The 23,608-nt window shown below is 41.1% G+C and overlaps 1 protein-coding gene across 2 annotated transcripts in view; it reads left to right on the top strand.

Annotated features, from left to right (window-relative positions):
* neto1l (neuropilin (NRP) and tolloid (TLL)-like 1, like) overlaps positions 1-23,608 on the top strand; it is a 69,981-nt gene that overhangs the window by 29,828 nt on the left and 16,545 nt on the right. For both annotated transcript variants that reach the window (XM_039617034.1, XM_031749976.2), the window contains 2 exons: positions 15,940-15,981; positions 16,228-16,355. In XM_039617034.1, coding sequence (XP_039472968.1) covers positions 15,940-15,981; positions 16,228-16,355 — 170 coding nt within the window. The remainder of the gene's footprint in view (positions 1-15,939; positions 15,982-16,227; positions 16,356-23,608) is intronic.

Here is a 23,608-nt window from a genome sequence, read left to right as displayed (position 1 = left end):
TGACATTGTGCATGAATATTTCCAAACCTTAATCTTTTCCTAAACTCTGTGTGATGCCCTGGTATTGTGTACTAAGGATATTTTTTAAGCTATATCTTTTAACTTCTTGGCAATCAGTCATTTAAATTCATGCTCTTTGTGGTTTATACATGACTAAACCAATTTATACTTGTCATGTGTTGGTGTGTTCAGGTCTTAAAGCTATGCTGTTTGTTATCGATTGTTGTCTTCCACTGAGATTGCAATTAAGGTAAACAGTGCAAACCTGTGGAAGTGCTGAGCTTTTAAACCCTGATCAGTATGAGAGGAATTGACGAATAATCAAACATCCTAACCTGGCCTGCCTCACTGTGAGTCCAGCAGGAATTGCTTCTGTCAGCTTTTTTTATATAGTGCGGTAGCTGCTGTGAAAGACATCCACCTCTGTATGGATTTTTTACTTGCAGCACACCAGCAAGATTTTCCCAACAGGTCATCATTAGGATAAAATGCGAGACTTTGGCAGAGGTTTCTGGGTTACAAAAATTAGCTCTCAGTTGACATTCAGCACATCCAGGATTTATCCCAAACAACCTGGGTGAATTTATAATGTGACAGATGCATGTCTAAACCTGCCATTATGGGCACAGGTCAGACATCCTTGGCTTCATCTTCCACACAAACCCTGATTATCAGCTCATTGTTCGACCTTTATTACCATTACTACCATTAAAAAGGGATAAAAGGCAAATAAGGTATGGGTTCAGATTGCTGAACTATGTAATAGAGTGAACATCTAAAGCAAGTTGCATTTCAGTTCACATTTCAGGCACTGCAGTTCCTTCATTGTTCCCAAATTACTGGCAATATGAAGTCAAACACGTGGGTCACCCATTACTCTCTCGTCCACACTGCTGAGAGCTGTTTGAAACGCTTTCAGTGCGCACATAGAAATTTAAATTCTATTAGTATGTAACTATGGTACCATTCCACCCTCCAACAGCATCCCCCTCTCTCTCACTGTTGATTGCATTTACTTATTTGGGTGTAATGGAACTGGCTTGAAAATGTGCCATGCTGCATGGAAAAGCTCTCTGCCTGGAAATTTGCCATCATTATGCTTAACCACTCTGGGTGATTACCTACCTGCCAATTTCATCTGATTTCATACTTCATGCAACATATTGGGGAAGAAGTGACATAGTCTATGATGTATAAAAAGTGAATTTTCTTTTTTTCCCCCCACTAAACAGCATCCTGTGAAATGACGGTCACGATGGACGTGGAGTCGGATTTGGCAGTTCGCTGCCAGTCACTCTGTCTGAATACGCTCTCCAAGAATAAATTGCTGACTGGCATAAATATTTTTTGGCTGTTATGGCCTTAATGCACAATCATGGTTGGATGGGTGCTATATTTTAGCAGGCTGGGGTGTGTTGGAAATAGACTGTGTGGAGAAAGTCAAGGAGGGTGAGCAAGATAAGGCCAAGTAGTTTAGCCCAGAAACAGCGAGTCTGTTACATTATTTCTATTACAAACCCAGTGAGACCAAATGAATGCAATTAAAACAGATCAAACCTGCCTTTATTTTTCATGAAATAATTATTATGTAAAACGATAGGAAATTAACCTTTTTAATCAAATGGCCAATGATTTAATTAGAGGGTAAAATGCCTGTATGTGACCCAAGCACTGGGTGAAGAAAGCTCAGCACTGATTATCCTGCAGGCTCAGTTGGGATAGACTCATACAGGCCTCATGCAAGCAGCCCACCATATAAACTAACCACACAGATAGCAGCGTGCTAAGATATCAGAGCATTTAGCAGCTGGTGGATGGAAAACAGTGACAAAAAGAGTGAATAATGGACCCTGGATATGACTCAGCTGCATAGAATTACAGGTCAAAACGAGAATAAATGCAGAGCACTGTCTTCTGGATGTGTAAAAAAAATGTTTGCTGGTAAATTTGCCACGTACACTGTTAAAAGTAGAAATACACTTTTTCTTTTTTATTCCTTTGGTAAACACCGGATGCTACATTTTCCAAAAAGCTACTTTATAGCTATTTTCCAGGAAAGAAGAAAAACACATTTCCAATCCAGCTGCTCAAGCTCGACAAAGCTCCTTCTGAGCCCCAGAATATATTACATAACAGTTTGCCTCCCCATGAAGTCTTTGATGTGTACAGTCAGCGGAGAATCCCTTAAAACTTCATAAATGATGTGTGTTTTTAGACAGATTCCTCTGCTGGTCTCCATAATTGATTCAAAATATTCATCAATTTATTCACCACTGGTGTAAAATCCTAACAGTAATCCAGCGCTTAGGGCTATAAAATTGGATTTTAGCTTCCTAATTAAATTACCTCATTCTTTATTGTAAAAAAAATCAATCAATTTCATCAAGCTCAAAGTTTATAGCCTCAAGAACATGTCATTCTCTCTGTATTCTGACTGTAAACTCCACCCTGCCAGCCATGTTTCCAGAAACAGATTTTAGAAGAAGCTCGGGTAAGTAGCCCATATGTTGTTGGGATTATGTTCTCAAAGGGAACATGAATGTCGGAAATGTATCAGCGTGGCTGACAGTTGTGACTGTTACCAGAGCTGTAGATTTTATAGCTTGTTCTGCCTTTGTTCTAATGACCAGATCCCTTAAGAGCTCTTGTTGTGCTACTCGGCTGCACTGGTGGTGTAATATTCTTAATGCAGCTGTCAATCCTATTATGGTCCATCACTTTTGTGATGGAAAAGTGTAAGCAGCAGTTTGGGAGACAAAGTCTCAATCTGTATCTTTCTCTCAGTTTCTTAATCTCTCGCTCATAATCCCTCATCCACTGTTAGTCCTCTCACTCTCTCCGTAATTAAAGATTCAGCTGTCAGACTGCAGTTTTACTGTTTCCACCCTCATTCTTCTTAGGTTTCACCCTTCTAACCAACTGAGGGTTTGTTTAAGAGCTAACGCTGCACACAGTTTAACCTTGTAATCACATTATACCTAATCTTAAACTTGTTACCGAGCTAACGTGGAAAAAATAAATGCTTAGCAATCCCCCTTTCATGTGTTTGCATTGGCTACTAGTTGAAGTATGTTAGCCTGTAGTTTATCGCCCCACTGGGTCAAATTGCAGCCTGTTGTTGGTATAGAAATGTCTGTGAGCCATCGATCGCCTCCCCGGGCCCTCTGGAACAGATGCACAGCGGCAGTGAAAATTGAAACAGGAGTCTGCTACCACTCATAATTCCATGACAGTGAAATGAAACACATCTCAAGAAAGCAATCAGACTCTTAAATTACCTTTCTTGGGGGGGCATTGTTTGCAGATCAGCAGAACTATCCTTGCTCTGTCCCTTTATGTCACTGTATCGCTCGCTCAGTCTCTCTCCCTGCCTCTCAGACACTCTGCGTGCAGTAATGAGTGGCAGAGTGGCGATGTTGTGTTGATTTATTGCATGGTTGCCCAAATGGAACCTGGATGGAATTTGTCTGTCGTTGGGGTGTCACTTAGATGGAAACACCTGTGATGCCTAGGGACAACTAACCGCTCCATCAGGAATGGGTTCCCGACTGAGCCATCAGCCTATCCTAGATGCGCGCACACAAGTTTACACAGGTACACAATTGCGAGCGCTAGGACTGAAAACAAAAAATGCATTCTGTACTGACAAAGCTACACAGTCATTTTGCACAAATTTTCCTCATCATCCAATGAAGCCGTACGCACAGAATACCCGAGGTGTAATGGAGTGTGTGTGCCGGTATAGTCAACCTGAGAAGCTTCTGACTGCAAAATGCTAGCCTTGTTTAACAGGAAAAGAAGAGCAGAAGAAGAAGAAGAGGAAACAAGCGTGTTTATGTTTATTTAACTACAAGTGTGATCTTTTACAAGCTCAGTTCCAAAGACAGTTGGCATCCTGTGTAAAATATAAATAAAAATAGAACGCAATCATTTGCAAACCTTATAAATCCATATTTTATTCACATTAGAATTTATATCAAATGTTTGAACTGAGAACATGTAAAACTTGATAGAAATAAATATAATAAATAGTAATAAATTAGACATTGATGCCTGTCAAATGGGCAGCTTGCACATCTGCAAGGGCACCATCAGTGCTGAAAGGTACACATGGGTTTCACAAAAACCACATGATTCCATCCAGACAATGTGTTTTCAGGGAAGACCTTGAATATTACAGAAGGGCAACACTAAACAACATACTGCAGCTGTTAAGGTCCAAGTGTTGAACTGGCCTGCCTGCAGTCCAAACCTTTTACCAGTTGTAAACATTTGGCACATCAGAAAATGACAAATATGACAAAGAAGATCCAGGACTCTTGAACAGCTAGAATCCTATATGAGACAAATAAATGGGACAACACTTTTCAGTTCCCAGACATGTACAGGCTGTTGTTAAAAGAAGAGGGTATGCTACACAAAGTGGTAAACATGGTCATTTACCAACTTTTTTGAGATGTGCTGCTGCCATCAAATTCAATATGACCTTGTACAATTTTAAGATAAAGAATATGTCTCAGTTTAAACACTTGGTATGTTTTTTTTGTTTTACTGTGAATAAAATATTGATTTATTACTATTCTATTTTTATTTATACATTACGCAGCAGCCCAACTTTTTCAGAATTGGGTTCACAACATGAACCAAAGTGCTTTAGCTATCCTAATCTAACAACAACAGACTGTATATAAGAAATAAATATGGCCTCCAGGTCTGAAATGTGAAGCCAGCTCTGCTATTTTTTCTGAAGACCAAAGGAGGGAGTGACTCGTCTGCTTGCAAAAACAGATTATACAGAAATCTGCTTACTTGATCTATATTTCTAAGCACTTTTCTATTTAGATTATGATCGCAATTGTATAACATATAGTGAGCCACTGATAAAAAAAAAACTGCTAAAGAATATTGGCATATTGGCATAAAGAATATTTTGCATAGATCCAGTTATAAAACATGATTTTATAAGTTAAACTACCCCAGAGTAAAATAGTTCAAGCTCTTCCTACCAATATACCACTCCAGCACTGCAGCATGCCGTTTCTTAACAGCACATGCACACATACCTAAACAGGATGGGGGACATTGTTGGCAAGATGCAGGAGTAGCATTGTATCAGCTTTGTGTCCTTGTCATTGTTCCCCGGGGTATTCTGGAAAGAAAGAGGAGGAGAGAAGGAGGAGAGCAGTTAACAGTTTGATCAATGGGAGAGATGGAAACACATGCACACACAGGCACATAGAGCTATGGGCACACACAACCGTAAACAGATTTCTCAAATCCATCAGTGTAAATAAGAAAGGAAAATAAAGTAAAAATCCATCCCAGTGACTGAATTCCCCCAGAAATCTGGATGGACACATTTATTCAATGCGGCATATACACTGTGAGTTTCCCTAACAAACTCCTTACACTAGCATTGTTAAAGGAGCATACTACACTCCAGAGGATATGGGGACAGAAAGATGGATGAATGGACCATTGAGCATATTAATTAATAAATATGATTTTTTTCTCTTCAATGCCGATGTGCTTAATGGTCTGTAGTGAAGAAAGACATTTCAGCCTGTGAAACCAAAACTAATTAAGAGTTTATTACAGTAAATGAACAAAACACATAATTAAAGACATTGCAACACTTCAGTATATTTTCATAATGCGATTCTGATTGAAGAGATTTAGAGCTGTAATTTGCCAGAGGTGCTTCTGCGATATGTCTACATTTGCTCATACATGGAAAGGTTGCAGAGTAGATTATAAAAGACACCACTTATGGTATTTTTGGCTGTGTGATTTTCTTAGGAGCTATGTCTCACCATGTTTGGATGGAAGGGTAGTGACCAAAGTTATCAGCTGAGCCAATCTAGCTTGGTTACTACAGTGCACAGGTACCTGCTAATAAGGAAATTATACTGGAATGTTATTCGCTGAAATAATCTGACTGCACACTTCTTAGGCTGTCTGTTATTTTAAAAATGAGTGCACAGCAAGTCATGAATTCATGAGATAATTACAGTTAAAGCACTAAAACACATTCTACTTGAGTAATTTGAACTAGCTAATGTTCCCCAATGGACTATAACACCTTGTGTTGGTACAGAGCTGTTACTCAAAGTGGCCAAGGCCATTTTCATGCAAACTTTAAGCCTTAATACAGTTTAAAGTGGTAATTTGTCATACAGGGGAGTTGAAGTAGTATGCAAACATTGTGTTTTTTGTACAGAAGTTCAACATTTTGTAGGAACTGCCTCATTTTTGGAGCTAAACTCAAGTGGCCACTCTTGGAACAGCAGTTTTTGGTTCTAGTGCAGCGGGCCCTAACCTTTTTTGTGCCACGGACCGGCCTTTAAGGTGTCACTGATAAATAAAACCAGTACCGGTACCAAAAAAAGAAGATTTATTCATAATACATGTGAAAAGACCCAGGGAAACCGTGTTAACGATAAAAACGATAAAAAAAAATAACGCTAAAAACCCTGAAAACCATAAATTTCACACTCGAGCCTCAACTCTCGCAGCAACAACTCATGGACCGCTACCAGTCCGTGGCCCGAGGGTTGGAAACTGCTTTTCTACTGGACTGTCTTGATATGACGAGTAAGTTGTTACAATTAAGTTCACATGTGCGAGTCATCTTAACTGAACACTAACTTTTGAATACTGAAAAGATAACAGCAGCCATTTTTATATGATCCAAATGCAACATGGTGAATGGTGTCAATCAAGGGAGAGGACTATGGGACAAAAAGAAGCCTTTAGAGGTTAGAAATAAACCAGATGACCCCGAGTGTCATGTTTTCCCTGCTGAAGTGTCCTTGACCAAGACACTGTATCTCTGTCTGCCTAAAGAGCTTTTCTATAGTCGTTTTCCTTATAGAGATCAATAATGTATCACGTGAATCATAAATTCAACCACAAGGACAGAGATTCCCCACTTCTTGTAATTTATATGTCTCTGTAAACGATGTAACAGTCAGTGCTGCTGACACAGGATTTTTCTTTTTTTAAAAAGACACATTTTTTTCCTCCACTAGAAAACACTGAGGGTTAAGTGCTTTGCTCAAGGGCACTTGAAGTAGGGGTGGAAGGCACTAGCTGCTTTGACCTGTATGGATTTTTTTTTTCAGCTACAAGCTCATCTCACTCCTTTAAAGAGTATAATTTTACATTCGCAGGTCAGTGACATCCTAGCCTATCATTTTGTGCACCATAAGCATAAGATGAACTCTTTCCATCTGTCTTTTTTTCCTTTGCAGACTAGCTCAATACAGTTCTTAGCAGGCACATTGATGTGTGGCACTGGGATACACATCAGTGCTAATCACTGTTTGGGGCAAAGACCCAGCTCACTGGCCGTGTCACCAGGGTGTGGTGAATCCTATCAGTCCCCAGCAGATATTGCCCCCCCACTTTTTCTCAGCTACTCCTCTGTATAGTTGGGTTGTCATCCACAGGGTCAACAAAGCACTGTTGAGTGTGTATTAGCTATATGGCTAATCTTTACAGCTCCGTTTCATCGAAAGAGGCTTTCACAATAGCCTTTTGTTTGCTCAGGCAAACAGTCCAGTATGTATTTTGCTTTGATAGTTGAAAGCTGGTCAAACTGCAAGAACGAAAAGTGCACTCCAAACAGGAAGCCGTGAAAGAACGACACAGGCAATCGTCTCTGCCAGAATTGTTCTTCAGATTGAACTGATTGAATGGGCCGGACTGTGGAAAATCTTTTGTTTTCTGGCCCTCACTTTCTCACTCTGCATCTTCCTCTGCTTGTCTTTTGAACTCCATCCTCAGCTACGCCTGGCGTGATTAATGGCAGCCATTCATTAACTTGATCAACCACTTTAGCAGAGATTATTAATCAGATGCTTATTTAAATGTCACCACCGAGCAGCTGAGAGGAAATGAGGCTACTGGGAAATTGAGTTTTTGTGTGTGGGCTGCTTGTCTGTGTGTGTGTGTGTGTGTGTGTGTGTGTGTGTGTGTGTGTGTGTGTGTGTTTGCGCTGTGCATGTTTACTTGCTGGAATATTTCCTCACACCGCTAACCTTGAACTCATTCATATGCTGTTATACATGCATTTGGGGGAGCAGCTAATACTGAAGGGATATGTAGCAATGGAGCCTAATGTTCAGTTCCAAATGAGACGTATTGTGTCTCATTAATAAAACATTTTGTTGTGCCTGCATTATGAAGAGCATTACAATACTTATGGGATTGTTCAGTTATTAGAAATTCACACCTCCTGACAGCTTTGCAGGGCTCTGCTTCATTTCTATGTGTGGGCCTAAAGTATAGGCTATATGTGCTGTATACAGAAGATTTATAACATTTATCACTAAACATGCTGCCAAATAGGGATAATCAGGACCTACGTATCATTTGTTTCAGAAAGTTTTACCACAGCAAATTCGTAATGATTGTTTTCATGTCCGGAGTTACCACTGCCAAACTGCTAGTACAAACATGTTTTGAAGAAATGTAATGAGCAAATTTGAGCTGGCATTTGCAAGCTGCTCGTGTTTGCTTCTGGGGGCATTTTCACATACAGTCCAGACCGTGTGTATTTTCACAGCTACATTTTTTTTTCCCTGCTCATTCGGGGCTGTGCTTCAGCGCATTCAGTTTGAAATGAAATATTGGATATTACACTGAAGTCCCTAGTCTTTGCTAAAATTTGAGCAGGATTATGCCAATATTGAGAGAACTGTGTGGGAGGTATTTTTACGCATAAGGGCCAGATTTTTAGGGATCTAAGTGACATGAAGTCAGAAAAAAATTTAATATTCTGTGGAGAGAAAAAAAGCAAAAAGTTCAATGACAGCCTGAAGTCTTTGACACACAAACCAGGCCCTTTTATCTTCCCTGGTGTTGCTCACACAGACCTTCAGTTTTGCTTATTGTGGGGAAGTTTTTTCCATGCAGCCTTTTTTTATACAATGAACTCATCTATTTGTGGATTTTAAAGTCGTTTTCCTTTGTGGAAGCTGTTATTACAACCTTTAGTTACTTTTTAATGACAACTAAATACCATGTGAATATTTGCAAGTAAAATGTGTGGCTTTGTGTGACCTTTAGATGTGCTTTTTTAAAATCAGATGGTTAACAGTGTACTTTAACCCAAACGAAGATCTAACCCTAATCAAGTAGTTTCTGTGGCTGTGTGAACAGATAGTTGTAGCGCCTGACTTTCTTCTTGTGGCTGCTCCTTTTAGGGGTCGCCACATCTGCCTTTATCTCACTCTATCGTTAACATCCTAAATGTTGTATGCCTAAACGTAACTAAACCAGGAATAAAAATGAAAGCAAATAGAAAGTGTAAGCAGAAATTAAAAATACTCCCAGACTGGAGTCTCCCAAGTGAATGTCTGGTATGCTTGTGCCACCTTCAGCCTTCCTGCCTTTAATGAAGAAGCTTATACTTGGCTGCTAGTCTATTCGTTGCCTCACTTCCTCTTTGCCGCTCTGTAAAACTCAATGCCGACATCATTGCTGTAGTCCAATGATCTATCTGCCTGCCTTCTTTAAGCCAATCAGCCTCCACTCTGTATACTTTAACTTGCACTGCTCCTCTTTCATTCTCCCTTGCAGACTCCTTCGTCCAAACCACCTCCTCCCCATCTCCGGGGGGTCTGCCCTAATTCCCATCACCACTAGGATTTCATTCTGCCGTGATGGGCCATCAGAGTCAAATCACAAAATACCATAATTGAATTCTGTATTCTGTTAATTATGCTCTATTTCTTCTAATGATCTCTCCTCACTGCACTGACTTTGTTGGCCTTCTTAAGTAGACACTTGTATATGTATTTTCTGGGATACTTGTATGGATAATGTCAGACAGTAATACCAAGTGACTGATAAGAGACATGCAAGTGCCCCTTTTAGCTTCATACCTCTAGACTTTGGACCCTGTTTGTTGAAGCAGCTGTAGCTTGTGCAGAGTTCCTCAAATATTCAAAAAAAACTAACTGAAACTGAAGTTGAGACTTGGCACTTTATTGTAGTACTTTTTTAAGTAGCCTACTTAGCATGCAGATTATAGCTTCTGTGAATTCTGCTCTGTCTCTGGGAATTGCACTGCCGGTGCTACCTTCTCTTTTTTAACCATACCTGTTGTACACATAATAATATACAAAAAAGCTGTTAGTGTGGTTAGGATTAAACTGTACGCTGGAGGTGTTTTTCTCTTTAAGTTGCTTGTGAATGAAGAGCACATATAGGACTTAAAGTCTGCATCCCAGGCTTTATAGTGAGCAGTTCTGTGCTGCAAAGGGTAAATGCAGTAAGTCCCAGATTACACTTAGGCGAGCTTTATGAAGGGAGGAGAGGGTGTGGCCAAGTGTGGATGTGCTCTGAATCCAGCTTGCTCAGTCAAAAGCATTTATACGATAAAGCAGGGCCTTTAAAGACACTGCAGCGAATACAATGTCTGCAGAGAACGCACAGATCCCACATGTCAGCTTTCTGTGCTGAAATCTCTATTTTATGATATTTACCTTCAGTGTAGCAACATACAGAGAGAGCCTTCTGAAATTTCCCATTGACAGTGTAATCAGTATTAATAGTGTTGGTGAGCTGATGCATCCAATTTAACAGGGTTAAATCAGCTGCTGTGGAAGGAGTACACTTCTTCTGTATATGGTTCATGAATCATTCCATCAATCCATGTAATTGATTAAATTGATTAATCAGCGAGGGCAGAGAAGGAGAGGAGGTGATGGATGGCGAGAGGGATGGGACCCATCAGAATGAGATTCAAGAGCTGAAGTTTAAAAGGGTCAAAGGTCACACAAGTGACATTTATAGGCATAGCACCCTCTTCGTTCTTGATGTTAAGAATAACCTTTATCAAAGGTTCATGGATGTGTGTGTGTGTGTGTGTTTGCCCGTATGTGTGCGTGCATCGCCATAGATGCATGTATTCCACTTAGGTTCCTTGCCCCTGTGATCGTGTTTGGGTAAGTGATGCCAAAGTCCAATAATAAATCTGTGCCGCAACTATCATCGATGACCTCAAGGTTACCATTTCATTAAGTGTCTTCCACTTTGATTTTCTCATCCCTCATGCCCTTCTGCTCTCCTGCCTGCCTAACTCCCCACTACACCTAGTAAAGATGCTCTGAGAGGCAACGTAGACACGGATAAAGAGAAGGAGGGCTATCATAAGTGGTGCAGTCAGCAGGCTTTGAGGAATGCATTGACATTTAAGGAAATATACTGATTACCTTTCTGATCAGCCTAGTTTGTTATTGTGCATCTGATCCTTGCCTTGCAGATGCACCGCCCAGATGAGATAAATGTTTATCTCTGTCAATGCCTCTTATTACTTGATAAATGTTGATATTTATCATAACATAGTTTTATATTTCAGAGTCTATAATTACTGCATCTTTAAGGTGATCACGAGTTCAATATACCTGCCGTACTAAATAACATCAGACCTTTGCAAGTTGGCTGATATCTAAACCAAGGCTGCGTCAAAGTCAGTCCACAAGAACAGAGACGACAAAGAAGATATACAGAAGAATCAATGCATCATATTTTGTTTATTTCAAACTCCCGTGTATGAATAAACAATACCTGCTTGTGTGTGTGTGGATAGAGAGCGAGATCCTCCTTTTACTTTCTTGTTTTTCATTATTTATAGTATATGTAAAGATAAAATGAGCTTAAACGATCAATGGAATAAAGATGCTAAATGGGCTCTAAATGTGTGGTTTTTAACCGTATACAAAAACTAGGCCACACCACTCTCATTCACAAAATTGACAAATGTTATATTACATTACAGTAAATCCCCATGTTTTTCTTGTAAAAGGAAAAAAAAATCACTCATAATATTGAAGCATACGGGATCTTTCACCACTTCTCCAGATGGAAAGATGACAAGTGGGTGGATTTGTTTGAAATGTACAAGCAAACCATTGCTTTCCCCAAAAGACAAAAAACATGTTTACTACCACTTAGCTGTCCAAGGCCAGAGGAGCCACTTTTAAAATTGCGTGGTATTCCCCATTCAGCTTTTTAGAGATTGAATCATTGAGCCTAAGTTGAAAGCAACAATTAATCAGGAGGGAAGTGTAGTAAAAGCCTCAGGAGAAACTCTTGAGTACACTCTAAGCACGTCTCCTGACTGCTTTTGTGCTCACATGAATGTTTTACTGTCCCAGACGGTGTTAAAGTGCCAAAGAGAGAAGGGGTTTCGGCAGTCTTGCTACATTTGTCACAGGTATTCAACAGGCTCGTCTTCTCACCATTTGGGGAGGTTCCCATCTTCTGAATCTATGAGAACAAAGCAGAAATTGAGCCAAGAGTGTCTATCTGAATCCTATCTGTTCCATCATTTGACTCCCTTTTTTTTTATATCACCGCAGCACAGGCGTCGCTGCAATGTTTTTCCGAATCCGAAGTGCTCACACTCAAGTACCGACTCATGTCTAGACAGAAAAATTAGGGCATACATACAGACAAAAAAACTTTGACATTTAGACAAGGTGTTCACGCTGTGCAATCAGACCTCATTTTCAACACAGAGCTCAGTCAATGGTAGCCATGTCTAGATTTGGCAAGGAACAATCAGATTTAATGTGAAGCCTTTTTTTGTGTTTCTTGTTTCTGCAGGCTCTGTCCTCAAAAGAATGCAGCCCGAAGATCACAGCTAACGGCATATCTTTGAAAGCCCAACCGCTCTGTTACTAGGCTGGAATAAAATGGGGTCTGCGGGAATGTATTGTAATTCTGTGGAGGTTTTACATCAAAGAGAATGCTGTATTTCAGGGCAGGTGACATGCAGTGGTGTAATAGTGGAATGCTGTATCAGAAAAGTAGCCTAATAACTTCATTGCTTTCCTTTTATTGAGAAACGATCATAAATAATCACACATCGCATGAATTTTAGACGCGTTTAAGCTTCACCGGTTTGTGCTTATGAAATTCTGATAGACTGAAAAAACACACACAAACCTCCTTAACAAGATACACACACTGAAATGATGATGTGAAAGACTAGTGAGAGTGTTCAAGAGTCAATTTCTGTCTTCTGTGAAGTCATCTGAAGAGTGATATTGAGTCTTTGGGGATAAGGGATGAGACTGTGATGTTGCGCTAGCAGGAGGAGGGAACACAGCTCAGAAAGGCTGCCCTTGTTGATGTAATTTATTGCAACATTATTCAGGAAAAACTGCTAAAAAGCTCTCACTTGAAGCTGACTTTTTAAACTTTGTATGACACGTTTCTTATCATGTACAGCTGGGAAGTTGAGTTTGATTTTTGTTCTGAATGTGTAAAAGTTTGGTTGAGGATTACCGTCACAGCCTCGCAGTCTGCTAAAATTTTAAAACCTTTCTTTAGGACATATTTAATGTTTCTTCTCTTCCATTTAGGTCTGTTAAGCCTCAGTTATGCTTTGTTCTGGCACTGCTAAATGGAACAAAAATGAGACTTATGCGGTGAGCTTGGGAAGCCGAGTCCAAGAAATGTTATCTTTGCTGTATGCTTTCCAGAGGCTTACAGCGTCATGTGCACAGGAAGCAGGGTCAGATTAGATCATTTGAATGTTGTGAGTTACTGGATACACCAATTCATCCACTGATTTGCAAAAAATGTAATCTAATCCGAATTGCTTTGAAATATAGCTAAAATCAGTGATATTATTGGGGTGGCTGTAGCTCAGGTCATCCACTAACAAGAAGGTCGGTGGTTCGATCCCAGGCTGCTCCAGGCTACATGCCAAATATCCTTGGGCAAGATACTAACCCCATGTGTGCCTACTGGTGGTGGTCAGAGGGCCCGGTGGCGCCCAGTCCGCAGCCTCGCCTCTGTCAGTGCGCCCAGGGCAGCTGTGGCTACAATGTAGCTTGCCATCACCAGTGTGTGAATGTGTGTGTGAATGGGTGAATGACTGAATGTAGTGTAAAGCGCTTTGGGGTCCTTAGGGACTGAGTAAAGCGCTATACAAATGCAGGCCATTTACCATTTACCATATTATGTGTTAGCTAATGAGCTAAGCTAGTGCTACCATTATCCATGCAAGCTATCTGATGGTTAAAACAAAATTCCAACCCTAATGAACATTTTTTTTAAAACACTGGCTATCTAACTGAGAAAGATTCTTCAGCTCTGACATGTTTGGGCATTTAGCTATTTGTGTTCCAGTAGTGAAATTAGAAAAGTGAGGATTTGTTGTTCTTCCTAGCAAGGTGGAGTCATTCATCCACCACTAGCAATACAGCGCGGTACCAGTTTTATGCTTTTAAAAACACTTCTGCAACCCGTCGTGGATAGAGGCTGGTCAGGGCTCTTTATATGGCTTATTTAGCAGGTCACAGATCACAGCAGATTACAGGTTTCACAGTTTTGCTAACATTTGCATGCGCTGCTGCCATCATGGATTGTAAAGTCAGGACTCTCAAAAGTCAGAATTACCAACATCGACCTTGAAATGCACCACCAAGCAGGACATTTTTTAAGAAACGTAAACATTAGGCATCTTCATCATAAGTTAATAAACATAATTGGTCACCAATTTAAAAAATATTTTTGCCTTTTAAGGGTGTACTTAAGATATGATTAATAATCACTGATCATCTATAATCGAACAGATTCTTTTTATCACGGTTAATTTTGTTTTTTGTTTCTTTAAAGAATAATATTAAATGATGCAGGTTGCATGTAATCTGTCGCTACCCGACCCTGAATGTGAGTAAATACTGACTTGACGGTGACCTCATGTTGGCATCAATAAGTTGGCTGCTACACTTCACAAAATCATCACCTGTCTTGGTTTAACGCCAAATTACTGTAAAACACAGCTGCAATGTCCTGATAACAATATTGAACTGAAGCGCAAGCGTGCATTTGCCTCAATCCTCCAGATCGATTGATTTTATTTAGAGCAATATCTGACAAACATATTAAGAGGTTATTTTATTGTACTGCAGGACTTTGCATGTGGGTGGAGTAGATTTGTTTTTGTAATTTTATCAAACTACTCTAAGGAAACAAAAAAGCATTTTTTCAAATACTCCATAGATTGAAAAAAAAAAAAAAGAACTGCCGCTCAGTTTGGTTTATTCATGTGCTGCTTTATCAGTTTCTAAAACGTTGGTACTTTGGTTCAATGATTTCAGCTAGACTCATTATCATGCATGCCCTGCAACGGTTTGTGAGCTCACACTTAGTTACATTTCCAATGTTGTAGATGTGAGCATGCTAAAATGTCAAACTAAACAACTGTATAGTAATTAGAATGCTAGCATGGTGTTGCTAGCATATAGCCTAGTACAGGCTTAGATAGACAAATAGATATTGGAGCGCTTCCCACTTTAAAACGTTAATGGCACAGCTGCCTTAACAGTATTGGTACCTGTAGTCAAAAAATATTTTTTATATTGCTGTAATGCTTAATCCACCAGTATGTTCAAGCTGTTTAATTCAAATGATATATTTAACGCTAAAATATTATTACTGTTATTCATGAATTTTCAAATTTACATTTAAAGGTGAGAAAATAGTTGAGCCCACAATTATTTTTTGATTAAGATTAAGATTTTTTGATTGTAGCATCATCCTTGAATTCTCAGGGGATTTTTGACAGATTTCTAAAATATATGTTTTCTTGTTTTTATGACTGGTTGACTAATAAATTTGTTAAGCTCCATAGATACATAGATATTGTGTTTTGGGGTGGACAAAAACCAAAAGTTTTCGAAAGTGCAAAAGTCATAGATAACCAGATGTTATATGGACTTCAAAGAGGAAAAAGCAGCAAAGCATTCAGAGACGCCGAAATAATTTATATGTGAGGACAGCAGTTTGTTGTCTTTGCAGGAAGTTCCTCAGTACATTGATAAACCTTGTTGTGTTTTCCTCTGTAACAATTTTGATTTTGTAATCATATATTAAAAAATCATTTCCCCTTCCTCTTTTCTGCTCTCTCCTCAGATCCAGACTTTGCAGACTTGGGAATACCCCCACCTCTGCCCTGTAGGTACACTCCCTCTCTCTCCCTCTTTCTGCTTTCTTTCTCTCTCTACATCCACTCTTCTTCTCTTGTCTCTCTAAAGTGTATTTATGCTGTTTTACTATCACTTATATACATACTGTGTTTTGGTTCGGTAATGTTTGCACTTGTGCATGTTTTACACCTCTTAATCGGTGTTTGTCTGCATGAACCACGCATGTGTGCATGCATTTGTTTTGGGTGTCTTTATACATATGTGTGTGTTTCAGCCTGTCAGTATGACATGGTTGGCCCAGAAGGTATCGTCGAGTCTCATCAGATCACCAGAGACGGAAAGGCCGGTGCCACCGAGGCCGTCGACTGTAAATGGTACATCCGTGCCCCGCCGCGCTCCAAGGTCAGTGACGTAAACTACGCTCCCATCAAACTGTGAATTTGATTTGAAGCCAAATTTTGAAATGTCACATGAAATAAAATGGAAATGAAATTGTGTCCCCATTAGCTGGGCTGATGACAGCACAACATAGTTACATCAGAAAGACTAATGTTCAGCTGACAAATCCTGGATGTATTCCTTGTGAAATTTCCGGCTTCTGTCGAGATATTGAGGATATTTTTTCTTAATAATTATCTGTTTCCTTTCTATATTTCGCCACACAGGCAGTAAGATCAGGGGTTGCATCAGGAAGCTTTGATATTACATGTCAGTTTGTCTGCAGCTGTCAGCAGTATCCCGACGTGAGTGTTTGTGGCTGGGGGGAGGACTTGTTTCCCCGCTAGGGTCAGACAGATAGGCAGAAGGGTTTATTTGGGGTCAGGCCCATTTTTTTAATCAGTGAGCTATTGCCAAGAGGAATAGAGGGAGGGAAGGAAAAAAGAGAGAGCTGCAGAAGGAGAGAGGACTGAACAAACAAAGAGAGGCAGGAAGCGTTACCATTGATAAAATAGCGTTGCTTTGCAGTTTGACCCTGAGGCCTGCAACAGCCTGCATTTGTTTTCCTCGCCTGTGTTTTGCACACAACTTTCCGTGCATATACAAATACAGGACATGCATATACATGCACACCTTTGCTCCAACCCCTAATACACACTAGACATGCTTCCTTATCTACTAGAGGTACCTGTGCTGCATTAATGCATGGGATTAAGTGTGTCCTAAGGGCAGAGCAGCAGTGCAGGAAAAGGCTATATTTTACAAATGCTTCCACCTCTCATATGAGTCTATATGGTTTGATCCTGTACATCCATGACTGCAGTAAATCTGCTGCTCAAATAGTGTTGGCCCTCTTCTGAGTGCATTTGAGGGGTTTGATTTTATAGCATAAGGCCACAATTTTACTTTGACTTTCATGGTTAGAACAATTCTTTCAAGGGCAGGAAGGAATTATGGTGTCTGCATAGTTAAAATGTTAAAATATTTGATCTCCTCATAATACTAAAACTATAAATCGTGGCATTAAATAAACCCATGTTTTATATTACAGTGTCTTTTGGATGTGTGCATGTCTGGTTTGTACGTATGTGAGAATGTTTTTATAACTTTGGTCACGACGGGCTTCTTTAACTATGACTCACTTATGGCACAGACATGTGGTTCATTTTTTTTTATCATTCTTATTATCTTCATTATGCCACTGTAGAGAGTCAGATGATCAAAAGAACTGGTTGTATGTAAACACTTAAAAACAAAATGTATATACATTTAATAAATAAATGTACATTTATTTGTCTTCTTTGCAAGCTACATAGAAATCTGTTCAATTTTAAAGACAAACAAAACCTAACATGTAAGCCTTGGGTTTGATGTTTACCTGGAATACAGTAATGTTAGGTGTGGCAAAACCCATACGCATTTAAACTGTCATTTAAAAAGAGACATTTAAGGGACATAGTACATGTTTGATTTCTTTGGTCAATAATTTAGGATCCCAGTTGTAATGCACTTTGTAACCTACTGGATTCACGTCTTGGCTTTTGATCTAAATTTACCCGGAGGCTCATCAGTTAACCTTAAACTGCTGCCTTCATAGTGATATATATATATATAGGCTGTAATATAAAAAAAATTATTCCCCTCTCGCCCCTGCTATCCTTCAAGCTTGGGTCCTCTACCAGAGGCCTGGGAACTTGAGGGTCCTGCGCAGTATCTTAGCTGCCCAGGACTGCACTCTTCTGGACACAGATCTCCGATGTTGTTCCTGGGATCTGCTGGAGCCACTCGCCTAGCTTGGGAGTCACTGCACCAAGTGCTCTGATTATCACTGCACCACTGTTACCTTCACCCTCGACATCTTCTCGAGCTCTTCTCTGAGCCCTTGGTACTTCTCCAGCTTCTCGTGTTCCTTCTTCCTGATGTTGCTGTAATTCGGTATCGCTAGATCGATCACTGCAGCCGTCTTCTTTCGCTTGTCTACCACCGCTATATCCAGGTGGTTAGCCAGCTTGTTCATCTGTGTCTCGAAGTCCCACAGGATCTTAGCTCGGTCATTCTCCACCACACTAGGGGGGGTCTCCCATTTTGACCTCGGGCCTTCCAGGCCATACTCGGCACAGATGTTTCTGTATACTATGCCGGCCACTTGGTTATGGCGTTCCATGTATACCCTGTCTGCTAGCATCAGGGCCATCTTTACACAGCTTGAACCCGGGGTCTTGCCTGGTGTGGTAGACCTCAGCCTCTATGGACCTTGTGCCTAGAGCTTACTCCTGTGCTGCCATGATTAGTGCCTCTGTGCTGCCTTTCAGTCCAGCTTTGTCCACCCATTGGTAGGATTTCTTGATGTCAGCCACTTCCTCTATCTGCCGGTCGTACATCCTGTGCAGGGGCCTGTCCTTCCATGATGGTTCCTCCTCTTCCTCCTCTTTCTTAGGTTTCTGCTGCCATCGTCTCTCAGATGGCAAGAGATGATATGCTATGATCATTATAATAAGATACTACAGCAGGATATGAAATAGTGACTTGCTCTGACTTAATGTTAATAGGAATCCATTTTTCCGAGTACGTGCATTGTTCAGTTATTCCAGGGGGTGAGGTAAGGTAGCTGTATTGTCAGCTTTACTGTGTCACTATTAGTTTCACTAATTCAGTGCTTATTAGTGATGCCATGCTATTATGGTTACTGTAGAGATCTTTTAAGATTTATAGAGTACACATTAGAGAAGCTATTAAGGCATGGTTTATATCAGATGGAAGCTATGATTAGGTTCACAGTATTTTTTTCTACACAGGTTTTTCATACTGAACTGCAGGCTCTCTGTACTGTACACACACACACACACACTGGCTTATGATATGACTGGCTGATAATGGTTCGACTGTTATTCATGGGCACAGTATTTGTTCTTATCTGGCATATTCCTCGGGTCGCATATTTCCTGCTAATGCTCTGGTTTCCCTTCAGAAATGACCTTCGGATTCAGCTGTTTTGAAAACTCAAGGCCACGGGAGTTATACAACTGCATCATCAATCAGGAGACTTACTCTCAGTCGTCACATGGAAGCATACAATAAGTGTTAAATTGAAACAGTTATTAGCAGGGAGTCTTGCCAGGGTTAAAGGTTATGCTTGATTTTTTTCTTTTTTTAAAAGATTGCGGAAAAGATAGATCAATTGGTGCATTGCCAGTGAGCCATCAAAACAGACAAGTCAAGTTTGTGTGCATCACATGCATGCTCCGTGTGTGTGTGAATACGTTAGTTATGTGCATGAAAGAGTAACAAAGCAAGCAAGCCTGGCAGTATGATGTATTAGTTTGAATAAGTGTCACATTTCGTACTGCAGAAATGCCTCCGAGGCCAAGTCATGGGCCAGAGGCTGGCAGTCATTGGCACTGATGGACAAGGCAGCAAATCAAATTTTTAGTACAACTCTATCTTCTGTAAATCACAGTCCTGAAGCTCCCACCTGCACTGCAACTATTCGCACTCAGTTACACATAAAATATAAAAAAAATACAGTTTCACTCTTTGTCTGCTTTGGTTCCTCACTATCTCTGTCAAGCAGACACATGCATGCTCACATGCTGCTGCAGAGAGGGGGACTACATTACTGTGTGTACGCATGCATGGAGGTCGCACTGTGTGTAAGGCAAGGTGTTCATTTCCCTATGCTTATACACTACTGCACTACACCCAGTGTGCCAGAAACAGCAGAGAGATAATGACATCCTATACCGGAGGCTCTAATTAGACTGCACCGGAGCACTCCAGAGAGAAGCCGGGAGAAGGGGGTAGGGGAGGAGGTGGAAGCATGAGAAAGGAGGGGATAAGGGAAAGCAATGCTTAATAATGCATTTTATTGAAGATCTTAAATATATAGGGATGGAGTTTTGGGGGTGAGATGGCACATGGCAGATGGCAGAGAGAGGGATGGAGTAAAAAGGAAAGAAAGGTGGAGACTGACTGAAAAACATACCTGCAAGTAAGCAGTAATGACCATGTGTTGTTGCCAGAAGTCACAGCAATGCACCAAATTTAATACCATCACGTTACTTTACACCACCATTCATCCTCCACTTCAGAATAGATTACCCTTCACTAGGATTCACAGTGATATACACGCCTAATAAGAGTGATTTACAACAATTTTGAACTGAAACAGCATTATATTTAAATTTATAACTCTCCCATCACCACTGCTCTGTTTTTTAGGTGCTTTGGGCTTTTTTTGGACAGCTGTCCAAATTCAGCGAAAACTTATTAGCTGTACTGAGGGATACATTCAGTTACCTCATCAGTTTCTCTGTTTTCCACAGAGCATCTCTGTCCCGTCTGTTTTACACAGTCTGGATTTTTCTTGCCCGCGCTGTCTGACTCCTTCTACATCCTTTCAAGATAATGGTCAAAATATGGACATTCATTCTGACTGTAATGAACAGCACGCACTGTTACAGACACCCTTTAGCAACAGAGAGAGCATATTCTTCCCCGGTCAATGATGGATTCGGCGTCATTATTGGGCGCTGCAATCAATGAAGAAGCAGCCTATTTCCCTGCTGGAGCCAATCTCTCACCGTACAAATTGGTGATTGTATCTATCTTATCCGTTGCTGTCATTCTGTGTCGTGATGCCATCTGCACTCAGATTTTTTCTTCATCATCGGCCTGTTAGGGTTTAGGAGCCACAGAAAAACAACATCAGAAGCTTTTATTTGTGAATTTGTTAGTAACTGTTATGTATTTGTCGCATAATGAGGCCTTCCTGTTCACCTTCCAGTCAGTGCAGACAGTAACTACATCGGTCAGATAATGAGTTTGTGTATGCAACGCCTGATCAAAGACAATACTAGGATTTTTTTCACAGACATACGCATCCTTATGGCCTGCCATACAAAAGTACTCGAGTTAAGCATGTTAGCATGCTACAATATTAGAAACTCTCACCCTAGGTGTTAGGTTAAGGCTGTGTGCAGGCAGGAGTGGTGGTAAGGAGGACCCAAAGTGCAGACTCTCGGAGGCAAAAAGGTGAACTCAAAAACAGCTTTAATGCTGAACTCAAAGTAACAAACTTCCAAAGTGCAAAATAAACTCAGGCAAGCAGACAGAAACACACAGCATAGTAAACGGTAGATCGCGACAATGACAAACTGAAACACAGGGCTTAAATACATAGAGGGAGCAATCAGGGAATGGGCAACAGGAGGGAGGACGGGCTCATCGGACCCTCCAGCGGAGACAGGTGGCTGTGGCTGGACGGGCCCATCGGACCCTCCAGCGGAGGCAGGTGGCTGTGGCTGGACGGGCCCATCGGACCCTCCAGCGGAGGCAGGTGGCTGTGGCTGGACGGGCCCATCGGACCCTCCAGCGGAGGCAGGTGGCTGTGGCTGGACGGGCCCATCGGACCCTCCAGCGGGAACAGAAGGCTGGACGGGCCGCTCGGACCCTCCAGCGGAGATGATCAAAGGCTGGGCAGCTGATGCAAAAAATATACCCCCAGAATAAATAGTCCCATGGCCTGAAGAAACAGAAAAAGTGTCCTTTTCACTCACCACAGCCGGCTGTTTTGACATCCCGAAGTCTGGCTGTGGGGTGACACGCCGGTGGCGCGGCCGCCGCTTCCTCCTCGGTGATGGCTCCAATGGGCCGGGCAACTCCAAGTCCAGCAGGCTGGGCAGCACATCTTTCTCCGAGTTGGGTAGGTGAGCGGTAGCAACAGGGGCATGCAGATGAAGCTCATTAAGGAAAAACTCCTGTATGAGTGGGTGAAGTGAGTCCAAAAGCCAGGGGAGACCAGAAACCAGTCGCTGTAGCCGGTTCGCTACAGCACGCTGAAATTCCTCCCCTGGATGATTCAGCCACAGGTCACATAATTTTTCCACTGAATAAATTATATCCTCCCTGAGCTCATCAGACGGGGCGAGTGCTGCTGGGTCCATGTTCTGGTCGTGTCGTTCTGTTAAGATTGGCTGTGTGGCAGGCAGGCAAGGAGGAGTGGTGGACCCAAAATGCAGGACTTAGACTCAAGGGATGAACTCAAAAAACTCAGCTTTATTTGCTGGCATGGGAAAACGAGCACACAAAGCAAAGCAAACTAAACTAAACTGGGAAACAACATAAACTCACGGGAAACACAGGGAGATCCACACAGCATGAGGGAAACACAGCTGGGGCAAATCAGGACTAACGAGACAAGGAAGCAAAACCAGATATATTAACATAAGACATGGACCTTCAAAATAAAACAGGAAACATAACACAGACACAGACTCACAGGCAGGCACTACAACAGAGGGAACAGAGACATGGGACCAGGGCAGACACAGACACTGACTGGACACGGGGATATAGCAACTAAGGATACACAGAAACGCGAACTAGACAAGGGGATACAGCTGGCAGGGGAGACAGAGCAACTAGAGAAGACAGAGACAAACCATAAGACAGAACTCAAAGAAACCAAAGACTAGAAATTATAAATAATATAATAAACCCAAAAACCCTTGGTCAACGACCCAGGCATCCTAACACTAGGAAGCCATCGGCTAGTCTGAGGGCCAGTTTTTCAGCTTAACCGGTTAGTATGCAGGTCACTGGTTAGGCTTTCATAAGGGTTATATATTTAAAATTAAAAGCTACATTTTCACACAATAACTGACCATTTTGAGATATCAGCAAAGGAACTGATTGATTAAAAGAAATTGAACCAAAAACAGGTAAACAGAAAACCAGAATGCTTCCAGTATCAAAGGTTTTGAACCTTGCCACAGGTTTCCATATGATTCAAAACCAAGCCTAAAATAGAGCTGACCTTATTCTCATTACTTGCTCATAAACCAGCTTTAGAACCAAGACTCTGTACACAATTTTGTGACAGTGCATCCGTTCAGATATTCTAACGTGATCAGTGTGGAGAAGCAGTCGATGCCCCTTCCTCAACACCACCACTGTCATGCTTCCATCCAGAAACAGTCATGATGGTCAAGACTGGGCATTGTGCTCTTTAATGGCTGTAGTTTTATTGCTTTAATTAGCCATTAGCACCAGTTGAAGTCTATGCCAAAATCCTAATGTTCATTATATCAACATTGTTTTGCGTTAGCAATTAGTCTCCGCTTGCTGAAAAAGTACTTTTATCGGTTACAGATGGCTGAATTTAGTGCATTCTTTGTGCTGTAGGTGGAAAACTTCATGTCTAATTCTCCCGCTATTCG

This window comes from Oreochromis aureus, linkage group 9 (assembly GCF_013358895.1).
Source record: "Oreochromis aureus strain Israel breed Guangdong linkage group 9, ZZ_aureus, whole genome shotgun sequence".
NCBI classification, from domain to species: Eukaryota; Metazoa; Chordata; class Actinopteri; order Cichliformes; family Cichlidae; genus Oreochromis; species Oreochromis aureus.
The sequence above is the reverse complement of the archived record's forward strand: the minus strand, read 5'-3'. Positions and strand labels throughout refer to the sequence as shown.